At 34.3% G+C, this 13038-nt stretch overlaps 1 protein-coding gene across 3 annotated transcripts in view; it reads right to left on the reverse strand.

The window, feature by feature from the left end:
• PPFIA2 (PTPRF interacting protein alpha 2) overlaps positions 1–13038 on the reverse strand; it is a 405353-nt gene that overhangs the window by 23465 nt on the left and 368850 nt on the right. For 2 of the 3 annotated variants that reach the window (XM_059936599.1, XM_059936600.1), the window contains one exon: positions 10370–10570. In XM_059936599.1, the coding sequence (XP_059792582.1) occupies positions 10370–10570 (201 nt within the window). Of the gene's footprint in view, positions 1–879; positions 910–2159; positions 2223–10369; positions 10571–13038 lie in introns of all 3 variants that reach the window. The other variant, XM_059936601.1, reaches the window with a different exon arrangement.

Here is a 13038-nt window from a genome sequence, read left to right on the forward strand (position 1 = left end):
CCACTGTTCTTAAAAGCCAAAATGAAAACCAAAATCAACCATCGTCTCTAAAGCAATTTTTAAAAAGAACGATTAATCTCTAATAATTTGACAATGTCTTCTATTTAGTTCCTTATCAAACAACAAATTCACAATTATAACATGTATTTCTAATGAAAATCTAGGTGTTCCCTTTATTTTGTGTGTTCTTAAAAAACGAAATTCTCACTAAAGTAAAAACCTAATGCAACCCCAATTTACTAAATGTTTAAATGTAGGTCCTAGTAATAACTACAAAAATTTTTCTTACAGTCAAAGTTTGAATCACATTACCTATAACACACATTAATTCTTTTAGTAATAAACATGTGGAAATGTTGAAAAAGGAACAGCTTCTTTGCAAGCATATATGTTTGTTCAAAGTACAGATGCTTGGCTCATATGCCATCTCAATAAATGGGAGAGACTTCTGACGTGTAGTCACAAGGCTAACACATGTCCCTCCAACACCATTTCTCACACACTTTCCATTATACTTTAAAGCATAGGTGATTCCAAATAAGCTTTTTGAAATCTCCCCTCCCCCCTTACATCCAACATAAATGATTGCTGATTAAATATATTCAGGGGTGATTTCCAAGAAATTTAAGTTATAGTTCATTCTTTTAAAGGAGAAATGAAATTTTCCTTTCAAAAGAGGCCAGGTATAAAATGATGATCATCTTCTTTGCAAAATATGGTGATTTTAAAAGACCTATATAGTAGTAAACATAATAAAGTCAAATACATGATTAGCCTAATCTTAAGCTAAGTGAAGTAATATTATGACATACAATTTTCTTACTTTATATCCTCATAGCCTACTAAATGATACTGTTTTAAAGCATATGAATTTCCTACCTGGGCCCAGCTTCCTTCCTCAGATTCTTTCTGTGTTAGCAGCAGGAAATGATTAATAAAGCAGATAAAGATAAATTAATCTCAAATTAATACAGTAAATTTTTTCTAGTAGAAGCAAAATTGCTTTGTATTAAAAATGTTAATTAAGACACAGACAAATAAATACACAGATCCTTATTCAGATCCACAGTAATCAATAGAGCCGTTCAAGGGCAACTACAAAGGCACCTACACAGTTTCTAACTTATTCTGATTAAATGCACACACATACAACATATGGAATTTTCATGATACATTTGATCTGGTCATTCCAAACCTTTTTTAATTCTTAAAAGTGTGGGATTTTACAAATGTAATAAGTTATGACAAAAATTTCTGATTATATACATACAAATATACAATACACAAATGTGTATACATACATGTGATGGATAAATCTTATATAAAGTAAATTAATGGAGTGGACAAAGTAACTGCAGCCTTCTAACAAAACTTTGTGGTAATCAAATGGATTTCAGCGAGAACTAACAACAAACAAAACTAAACAAGAAAAGACCAAGCACAACAAACTAAAAATGTAATTAGTATACAACATTGGCATTTTTATTCATCATAAACTAGATAATCAATTTTTCAAAGAGGAATAAAATTAAAAGGACATTAAATTAAAAATAAGTTGCTCATAATAAAATGCATGGCATGCCCAACTTTGTTACTTTAAATAAGAAATGACTATATGTAATATATTTTTAAAAGCTGACAATTACAATGAGTCACGATGAATTTTTTAAGTCTGTGCTTTTAGTACTAAATGAACACTTTGCATGCGGGTGGGAGGAGGAAGCGCTGTATTTGAGATGGTAAAGTACAAGAAACTAAATAATTATATTTAAAATGAGTATTCAATCTACACATTCTATTACAAATTTAATTGGGTTTGGTAACATGCATTACCTGTGAATATGTTCAATTTTAACTGATATTTGTTATCAAAACTTTCCAATGTTGCAAAATGGATAAATAAGTGTCATTAAATTCTTGATTATTGTTTGCATGTTACAAACTCCTATATTAACCACATTATGTCAATCTAGTAGAGCTTCATTTAAAAATGTCTAGGGTCAGTGAAATAAAACCATAATGAAAAATGTTAGTTATCATTGCATATTACTATGTAAACATACCCCATTACTCTGATCTATCATAAACAAAATAGCTTTTCCATCCAAATAGCAGCAAAATAACTTTTCTTCATGTTCAACAAAGCTGTAAAGACTAACCGTTTTTGCTGGAGCTGCAAGATTTTCCATTTCTTCATGGGTCACCCAAACGTTGCCTGAAGGCTAGTGAGGAGGCCCAGAGGGAAGCAGTGGGATCCATGGGAGGGAAGCAGTGGTAAAGAAGAAACGCAGCACCACTGTAAGTTAATGGTACCACAGTAACACGACAATGCTCTTGCTTCTATAGCATGCACAAGAGACAGCACTGCTAGTTTCTCATAGCTGCCTTTTTCTTCTACTTCAAAAGATTAAATAGAAGGAGGCATGCTGTGAAGCTCACATGGGATAGATTTAAAATGATACTTCTGTAATTATTAATCAGGAAAAAGGCTTAATCAAAATTTGCATTTCAAAGGTATGCGGCTATTGGATCCACTTTTTGTCATCATGGAGAACTGAATAAATTTGATCTGTAGAAGAATATTTTTATTTTTTTCTTCAGTAAACAAAGGTACATGTATTTTGTGTTATTACCAATATTTTGCTCTCAAAGTTTTAATTCTTCAATGTCCTTGGAAAGAGAAAACTGGTTGTAAATACAAAGCTGAAAGCTCTATCATAACCTGTTCGGAAACCAATATCAGCTTTTCCCAAATGACCTCTTCCTTTTTACAGTTCAGTAAATATGTTGTTTTCCTATATTCTTATAGAGAAAAAAGAAGAGAAATGCTATTTTGGAGTTAATAATAGGTATTTTTCCACTAAATATTGTCAGAAGTCACAAAACCTAGGTTTCCTAATTTTTTAGCAGTATCCTTCACTGTTATAGAGAAGAACATTATGTAAAAGGAAATTTTCCCTCTAGCAGGCACTATTCTATTATGAAGTCTCATTTGCCTTCTAAAAAAACAACCCATGATGTTTGTTTTATACACTGAAGTATTAATACATACAATTTCTAGACCGAAGTCCACTTAGTAACATACAGATCACTGGGAACCACTTCCCATCAAATTCCACCATTTTACTGGGAAATATTTATGAACATTTCAATATTGTCCAAGCACATCAATTCTATAGTTACAGTGGAATTTAATCTTATGTATTGCTTGTTACTTGTTTTGGAAGGGGTCTAGTTTCAAAGAATTGGAAGTAGCAAAGTTGATACCCCGACATAACTCATCACCATAATTCTCTCTTGCCTTTTCTACCAACACATAGTACCATGTTGACTTATCTTCTATTATAAATAATGTAATTTAATATAATTTAAAAAATAACTACGTATAAACTAAATTGATGAATATAATTTGACATAAGATAAATCTCATGTATAAGAGAATTACTCATATATATAGTTGAGTAACAAAACAGAGTTGAGTAGTAAATATTTATAATTATAAGTAAATCATATGGGCATAAAATCTCAAAGGATAAGCATCATATATATGTAAAGAATTCTCATTCTCCTACCATTCTGGAATTTTGAGTATATATGAATTTTTTCCTAAAAGATAAAACTGTGCACAACTGTAAAATATACTGAGAATACAGCAGTCATCCATGTCATTAAATGCCCCTCCCTTCTACCCCTAGCTTCCAGGAATGGTGCTCATTATAAACAGAAAGTTGTGTATGAATATATGAATCATTATATCATTTGGCAGAAATTGCTTTTACTGACTTTTTGAGCCGTGTACTATGTTAAAAAGAATTTTACACTCATCTGTCACATTCCCTTTACACCCAGTGATGACAGTGTTTTGCCTGAGTGGCTATACTGTTCAACGTGACCTTCAGTGACGGTTACCTGAGAGGAAATTCATTCAGGCCAGATTGTTTTACAATGATTTCTAAAGATTCGACCTTGATTGTGAATCCGAACAATGAAGATCTCCCTCCTTCTATAAGAAACTTGACCAGTATTATTTCATACTAGAATACATACATGTATAATCTCTTTCACAGGTTAAAGTCTATATTTGCCAGTCTATCACCATATTCTGGGGTGAGTAGGACTCTGCAAGCTATGGCTTTGTCTGTATCTTTACATGCAAAATGAGTATATATCCAGGGCAATTTTCTCAAGTATGGTTGCCAAACTTTCTGAAGTTGTAAGTCAGCTGTTCACTCATGCTCTGCAGTTTTACTTCTGAGGAGCACTGCCTGCTCTAGAGTCTGGTAAAGTAATCCATAAAATGACTTCTAAACAATCCAATCACTTAGGCATTAGTTGAGGTTTTAACAAGTTTATTTTATAAGCAAACCCATGTGTAGTGAGTCAATTATTCAGATTTCTTTCTTTTTACCACCAGTTTGAAGGATGGAACTTTCAACAGGGTAAGTCATAAAAGGGTGCTTTAGGGCATGAGTGTTTCAGCAAAGAGCACATCTTAGAGAATAGCTAGAGTGGGACGCTTTGAGCAACAAAGGGACTCTGGTGCCTTGGGTCCAAGGATAAAGACAATGCAAAAAGTAGCTTGGAAAAGCATAAAGGACAAGTATCATATAATTTGGTTGTGGTTTTCTGAGAGCCGCTGAAAATCATTTACATCAGTCCACGCTGCAACCCCCAGTATCTGAGCTGGAGAATGCAAACCAGTAGACTTTTTGTGTGTGTGTGTGTGGTGAATACCATTTGAGTCTAGCAAATGATTCCTAAAATTTTAACTATCTGGAAATTTACCAAATTATAATCAAGAGGCTTGAGTTCTAGCAGTGCCACTTCTCAGTAACTACCCAGGACATTTCCTAAACCTCTCTAAATTTTAGATTCTACATCTGTTAAGTAGACTAAAACTGCATACTCATACTAGAAAAAATACAAATAATTTAAAATTATGATGTAATATATTCTGATACAGGGCTGGGACTAGGATGAGGTAGGTGAGGTGTCAAGGGGGCTACATTTAGAGAAGCACTCACTTTCAGGATCATGCAAGTGCAAGGTCGGTACTGACAGTGAGTGCCTCATTCAATTTTGTTTGAGGTGCCTTGCTGGCCTCACCTTAGTCCAGATGGAGTAGAGTATTCAGATAGTATTATCAAATGAGATCTAGTAGGAAAATTCCTAAAGGATGTTGAGAATTAAAGCACTTAACTAATTAAATCATTCAGGACAGAATTATGCTGTAAAAATTAATATTAAAATGAGTTTAAGGGATAACTCATGAAAATTAATTGGAGGAAAAGAATTCTCTTGCTGTCAGAAATACAAAATAAGTAAAGCAGCCAGACCTCAGAATAATCCTAAACTTTATCTAGCTAGAAGTAACTTCTGTTACTACATAAGTCATTCTGAAGAATTTTTTACTTTATAATTGAATTACAAAGTAAATTAATTTGAAATTTACTTTTCACTTTCAAAATGGCCTAGATCCACATTTTTCCCTTATCTGAATTGATATTTCTCACCATAAGAAGAGAAATATTTCTCATTATAATAAGACTAGTTTTACACAATTATATTTCACCTTATTTACATTAAAGGTTGAGGCTTAGGAGGTTAGTAATAATGAAAAGTGGAACCAAAGTAGACTGGGAGAATGTTGCAAAAAAGAAGGAAAACTGGTAGAGTTCAAGAAGCAGGAGAGTACACTTGTTAGGAGCATAGACTATGGGGTAAAACCACCTGGGGTGTGACCTTAGACAAGTCACTTAACCTCTCCGTTCATCAGTTTCTCCCATTTGTAAAATAGATGTCATAAAAGTACCCATCTCATAGCATTGTCCTGAGGCTCAAATGAGTTATTGCATGTAGAGCACTTAGAACAGGGACTGACAGTAAGTACTCCACTGATGTTGGCTGTTACTACAATTTCATTAGAATTTTCATTAAACAATCTCTACCCAAGTAAATCTTTAGTTTAATAAATGCTATTTTCCCCATACATTGTGCTGAAGCCTATCTTATGCCTTACATGTCTGCTCAAATTTGCTGAATTATATGTTTACTAAAGATCATTTATATTTGTTGCCAAAACTGTCTACTTCCACTGCACTTTTTAAAAAATTAGGCAATTTAAATAAATATTACATAGAGCCAAAATTAAATAAACTTGGCTCATGTGTGAACACTAAGTTGAATTATTTGGAAAGACCAGATAAAGGTAAATCTTAAAACACATTGTCGGTGAGATACAACTTCAGCAAAGTCTGCGGAAGAATTGGTAAATTTCCAGGAAGATTCTGCACTCACATAGCTTTTCAAGTATCTTCAAGTTATCACTTTAAAAAGAAACTCAAATTTTAAAAATTGAAGATGTTTAATGGATGAAGTTATTAAATAAACATAATGTGAAACTCCAGGCATTAGAATTATACTCAAAGAAAAGTCCTAGGGTTTCATCTAAATTTGCAAGTGCCTGAACATTTACATATTTTTACTTAAGATAAAATATTTAAAGTATTTATTTATTCTTTATGACACACCTCTTTAACCAAATATTTCAATTACCTGATATCTCCATCTCTATTCTATTTTGTAAGAGGCTTTCTACAGTAACTGTAGCTTAGGAAGAGGAAACAGAAAGCTGGAAGATTAGGGCTGGCCCAACGATATAAAAAATGTAAATAATATAGTAATAATAAATGTAAACATTAGATTTTTCTAATGTTAGCCCATTTCGTCTAGACAGAAAAGGAGGCAGAGTTCTGTACAGTTTTAAAAAAAAAATCTAAGTATCTTGTTTTTTTCTCTTTAGAACTTGAGTGAATGAACAAGATACATCTTTCTTAGAACCCAAACCCAAACCTAAACACACGGAAAATCTTGTAGGATCAGAACTACGTGCAGTGTTCTAGAAGACATGATAACATTTCTTAAAAAAACCAAAAAAACAAAAAACCCAAACCAACTCCTTTTGAATTTTCAAAGTGTGAATCCTATTATATAATTTTAGGTGATGACTTTAAAATGTTTTCAGCTTCACTTTATGCAGTGGATTAATTCCTAGAAATTCACATGTAGTTTTTTTGCAAAGCAAATCATATTTGAAATATATTAGAAACAAGTAAATACTTCCATGTAGATGGAGTAAAAGAAATAAAAACACTCAGTAGATTATTTTTAAAGCAAATAGAGACAACTTATCTCTTATGAAACTTGCATCAATATTTAGCAAAGGGCATATGTCTTCTGTGAATAAAGAGCTTTTACACATTAGTAAAAAAAATGAATATTCCTATAATCCTATAGAAAAATGAAAAAGGTTATGACTAGGTAATTTATTTAAATGCTAAAATAAATAAGCATATGAAAAAATTTAACTTTACTAGTAATTTTTAAAATGTAAATTTAAGCAATGTAATCATTAACATTGACAAAGGAAAAAAAAAGACTATACAATACAATTTGACAATTAAGGTTCAAAAGTAATAAGAATATAAATGCCCTGTATACAAATATTGCTATGGAAATTACTACAGTTCAGTTAATGCAATAATATAACTACTTGCTTATCCACTATGGTATTAGAAATACAAAGAAAATTGTTAAATAAGCAAAATGTCCAATATTAGGGACTTGGTTAAATAAATTACGGTATTTCCATTAAGGAGGTATGCTGCAATTAAAAATATTACAATTGCATACTTAATAAAATGGGGGAAATATTCATGCTATATTACTAAGTTTTAAAAGTACAAAATAATATATCATGTGAAAATAATTCATTTTTATAAAATGAGAAAGAAAATAGAATGAAAAGCTCTCTATCAAAAAGTTAATAGTGAAAATATTAATAATTTTAATAATTAACAATATATTACCTGTCTTTCAAATGTTAATTCCTCTTTGAAGCCTTATTCAACCAGAAGTGATTTCTCCTTCCTTTGAATTCCACGGCACTCTGCTTCTATCTCACATTAAGGAATTAAACTATGTCATCTTCTACTAAACCTGCTGGTGAACACATCTTCCTTTTCTTAGTTTGATTGCCCTCTCTGTAATCAGGGCATACATATCTCATATCCTCTATATTGGTGAGTAGAGTGACTTGTACAATCATCATTTTAAGATGCATATTTACTGACTATTTACAATTTGCCAGGCACTGAGTTAAGGCCTGGGGACTATGGAAAACCTGATAATATACTTGCTTGGCCTAGTGTGGGATGACTCAAGAAGAGAAAATTATAAAATAGCTTTTATAAGTATACAGAGTAGTAACTCAGGAAGGGAAGAAAACCCAGACTTTGGGGCTTAGTGAAAACTTTTTAGAGGAAGAACATTCAGGAATCATTAGATGAAGGATGAGCTGGAGAAGAATGGTGATCTTGGAGTGGAAAGAATGTTCTAGGCAGAGGGAAGAGCAATTGAAAAAGCTTATAATCAACCCAAATCATAAAAGTTTAGGAAACTGAAAGTAGTTCTGTGTTGTTGGGATCCTGATCTGAGGAAATAAAGCCTTTGAGGCGAACTGAGACTAGATCAAGAAAGGTTTCATAAGCTCTGTTCACATTTGGCTGTTTTTTGAACAACTGAGTATGTTCTTACCTTTAACAGCTTGTGATTTGAGTTCTTTCAGTTTGCTTAGACAGCTTTAGAAAAACAGTGCTTAATTATTCAATTTTTCTTTAAGGAATAGGTTAGGATACTAAATAGAAATAATAAATTATATTCTTATTTTCATCTTGAAGTTGGGACTTCTATTGCTCTTAGTTTTGCAAGATTGGGAATTTTAAATATTTTTGTTCAAATTCGCTCTTAGGAGAAGAGTGTTAACATAAACCAGTCATGACACTTCTCCTTCAGCTGGAAGTTACTCAGGACACTTGTCATCAGATCTGAATTCAGTTTACCGTAACTATTTTAATAGCCTTCTCAGCTTTTATTTTAAACATATTCTGAATTATTTTTTAGCTTCATAATATTTCAGCTATAGTATACAACATTTATATACATTTTAAAATGTTATACAAGTTATATATAAGAATTTGTTAAAGTATATGTTTTCTCCTAAATGTTTCTTAGGAAGAAGTTAAGATGGAATTATACAAGAAAGATAAACACTTTTTAAATTTGACCTTGTATTTCTAGCATTGGAATCTAGTACACTGGGAAGGAATACAAGAATATATGTAATAAATATGAAGCAAATTTCTCTAATTCATGGTCTATGTTTAAGACCACATGTAAAAATTTATACTCAAGTTAGCTTTGTGCCTGAAAACTGAAATAAAGTAATATCACTTTTCTATCTTTTGCCCACTATTCAAACTTACCTCATTCTTCCATATTTTATTATTTTGCATAAGACATGGGACCAGAAAAATCCATTTAACAACAGAAATCATATCCTTTATCAGCAAAAGATATAATTTGGGAAAGGACTAAAGGAAGAATGAATATTATTTGGGAGTTTTTCCTCAGTGTTTGAATTTGTCATCTGGCATGCCTTTTTTTAGATATTTTGTTCTTTCCTAATATTAAGATAGGGATGAAATTATGAGAGAAATAGGGATTTATAAATAAAAGGCAAACAGGTTTTGAAGGAAGGTAATCCACTTGGTATTTATAAAACATTAAATACTAAGGTACTTTCATAATTATGAAAACTGCTTAAGAAGTAGTGAGTTTAGGGCTTCCCTGGTGGCGCAGTGGTTGAGAATCTTCCTGCCAATGCAGGGGACACGGGCTCGAGCCCTGGTCTGGGAAGATCCCACGTGACGCGGAGCAACTGGGCCCGTGAGCCACAATTACTGAGCCTACGCGTCTGGAGCCTGTGCTCCGCAACAAGAGAGGCCGCGATAGTGAGAGGCCCGCGCACCGCGATGAAGAGTGGCCCCCGCTTGCCGCAACTGGAGAAAGCCCTCTCACAGAAACGAAGACCCAGCACAGCCCAAAATAAATAAATAAATTAAAAAAAAAAAAAGTGTTTAAAAAAAGAAGTAGTGAGTTTAGCATTACATCTTCAAAAAGTACTAATGCCTATTGCTCATCTCCTGAGATGTTGGATTACATTAAAAAGAAAAATTCTGAAAAAGAGTAAACTCTTGGTCTTGTTGCTTGGGAGAAAAATCTAAATTTTAGTCTAGAGCCTAGCTCAAAAGTCTGTCTTGGTTGCAGACTTCAAGTCTGATAGGAATCACAGTTCCTCAGTTGAAAACCCATTAAAAGTAGCAGCAAGGTTAATGGAGAGCAAACTAAATCTCCTCAGAATAATTCATGCTGACACTGAAATGTGTGCTGCCACAATTTTGCTCTGCGGACTTGGAGATGCTGCTATTCACCCAGCACTGGGAGAGGGAAGGAGCACAAATGGACTCACAGTTCTGGATGTTGGAGGAGCTGAAGGACTGGTTAGGGAAACCATCTCCTGGATTGCTAGTCGGAGCTTTAAGCGATGCAGAGGATTGCTGATTCCAATTTCCCTCTGGATCTCAGTGTCTGATAAAGCAGACATAATGGCACCGCTCTTCACATTGGCTCGGCAGGCTGCCACGTACCAAGCAGGCATTCCCAACCAGAGCTGTTGGATAGGGAAAAATACATACCCAGGTTATACTAATAGTTAACCACTAACAATGTCTATGTGCTAGACATTATTTTAAGTACCTTAACTTGCATGAACTCATTTATTACCACACCCCATGAAAGAGATGCTATTATTTTTTCCCCAGAAGAGACAGCTGCACAAAGACATTAAATAATTTATTCAAAAAAACCAGTTAGGCAGTAATGGAAACAAAGATTGGAAATGTAGTCTTCAGGGTCTGCAATTTAACAACTAATTTATATTATTAGGGATAAATATAATAGCTGCAGCTCACCAAATCTCCTCTTGAGTTTAAGGACAAGAACAGCTACAAGCTGCATTTGGTAAAGGCTCAATTAACATTTGTTTAATAAATGACTTCAGTTTATAACTCTCCTTTGGAATTCTGAGTGCCTTTGATCAAAGGCTTTAATGTGGCTAAGCCACATTTCCAATCTATCTACCTATAGGTGTATGAACTCAATTAGATGCTAAATATGAAAATACTTTTTGGAGAATGAAATGCTGGGCTAATGGAAGAGGCTAACATTATAAACATCTGGAAAACATTAGCTAAAGAGAGTTACAAAATGAATAATGCTTTAGAAATTAGGGATTGTGATTCTTCAGCTTTGCTGTGAGGCTCTGGAAAGACAATTGAATTGGTAGTGCAATGAGCACAGCATAATGCCCGGCACATTATCTGCAGCACAGGGTGAATGCACTGTGTTGTAGCATCTGAATTACATACACTTAAATAAGGAATATTCTTTCCATTCCTATCCCCCCCCCCCAACCTCCATCATTAGCTATGAGTAAGAAACAGGGCACATGCAAATGAGCAGTTTAAATCTTGGTTTTAAACAGCCAAAATAATGATTTTGTTGTTGTTGTTGTTGATTTTATTTCCTGATATGAACAGATTGAGTAAAAGGAGAGAGCATGAGAGTGAGGAAAAGTGAGAGAGTAAGAGAAGAAAAACTATAAATCAGCAGTGTACAATGCCAAGAGCTCTGAATCAAGAATCAGAAGGCTTGGGCTCTAATTCCTTCCTTGTCATTGGCGAGTCAAGTAAGTCCTCTAAACCTCAGCCTTATTTTCCTCATTTGTAAAATGGAAGGGATTCGGCTTTATTATTTCTAAGGCTTTGTGTTACGCAGCTTCTAAGACGGCTCCCAATGATCTCACTTCCTGATATTCCTGCCCTTGTATTGTCCTCTTCCTCTGAGTTTGGGCTGGACCTGGTGACTTACTGTAATGAAAAGACTATGATAAAAGCGATGGGATCTGACTTTCCAGATTAGGTTATGAAAAGACTGTGGCTTCATTCCTGCCAGTCCTCTCCCCCTCTGTCTTCTCCGAGCTCTCGCTCTGGGGAAAGCCAGCTGCAGGGCTGTGAGTCGTCCTTTGAGATGCTCACAGGGAAAGGAACAGATGTCTCTGGCCAACAGCTAGCAAGGAACTGAGTCAGCTTGGAATTGGATTTCCCCAAGTCAAGCCTTGAGATGACTGCTGTCCTGGCTGACACCTTGCTCGCAGCCTTGTGAGAGACTTTGAACAGAGGCGGTAGCTAAACCATGTCCAGATTCCTGACCTACAGAAGCCAGGAGGAAAACAAATGCTAAGTGTTGGGATAATTTGTTACATGATAATAGATAACACTGATTTTTTTTTAAATTAAAAAATTCTGCCATATTAAAGGGTTGCTTGCCTCTGTAGAGGAAGCACAAAAAGTCAAATCTTTCAGTCAATGTGGCCTGGGCTGTGACTGAGATAAGAGAAGGAGAGAGGGGATATAGGTACAGTGCATGACTGAATATAGTATCTCCTACAGGTTAGGCAAAGGAATTGACCTTGCCTTAACAGATATGATTAGCTACGACAGAAGATGGGACTTGACTTCATAGTTTGTAAACTCAAGTTGTTCAAAATAACTAAACGTCTAAATATACCTTCACTGGACCCTAAAGATTGTCACCTCTTTTCATCTCCTGTATGCTAAGATATTTGGATTTCCACACTGGTTAACATTACCCAAATGCTTGCCAATACATGGTTACCAAGGTCATCCCTGATTAGACTTTTACAAAGTTTTTGGTGTCAATAAATGGTGTGTGAAGCATCAGACTTATTTGTTCACATCACTCTTAGTGGGCTGTGCATTGAAGGAGATACTAAAGGAGGTGAAAGTTAAGAGCTCTCATCCATTGGATCACCCACCTCATTCATCTTGTTTATTCCATTGTATAATTTCACTTATTATACAACACTGGTTTCCTTGTTGTTCCCTGGAAACAGCCCAGGCCTTTTTCTGCCTCAGGACCTTTGCATCTGCTGTTCCCTCTATTTGAATGCTTGTCCCCTCTATCTTCACATGCCTTACTCCCTCACATACTTTAAATCTTTACTCAAATGTCTCCTTCCCTCTGAATGTCTCTTCCCCTCCTTCCCATAACACCAAG

The sequence above is a fragment of the Balaenoptera ricei genome, chromosome 10, assembly GCF_028023285.1.
Source record: "Balaenoptera ricei isolate mBalRic1 chromosome 10, mBalRic1.hap2, whole genome shotgun sequence".
Taxonomy (NCBI): domain Eukaryota; kingdom Metazoa; phylum Chordata; class Mammalia; order Artiodactyla; family Balaenopteridae; genus Balaenoptera; species Balaenoptera ricei.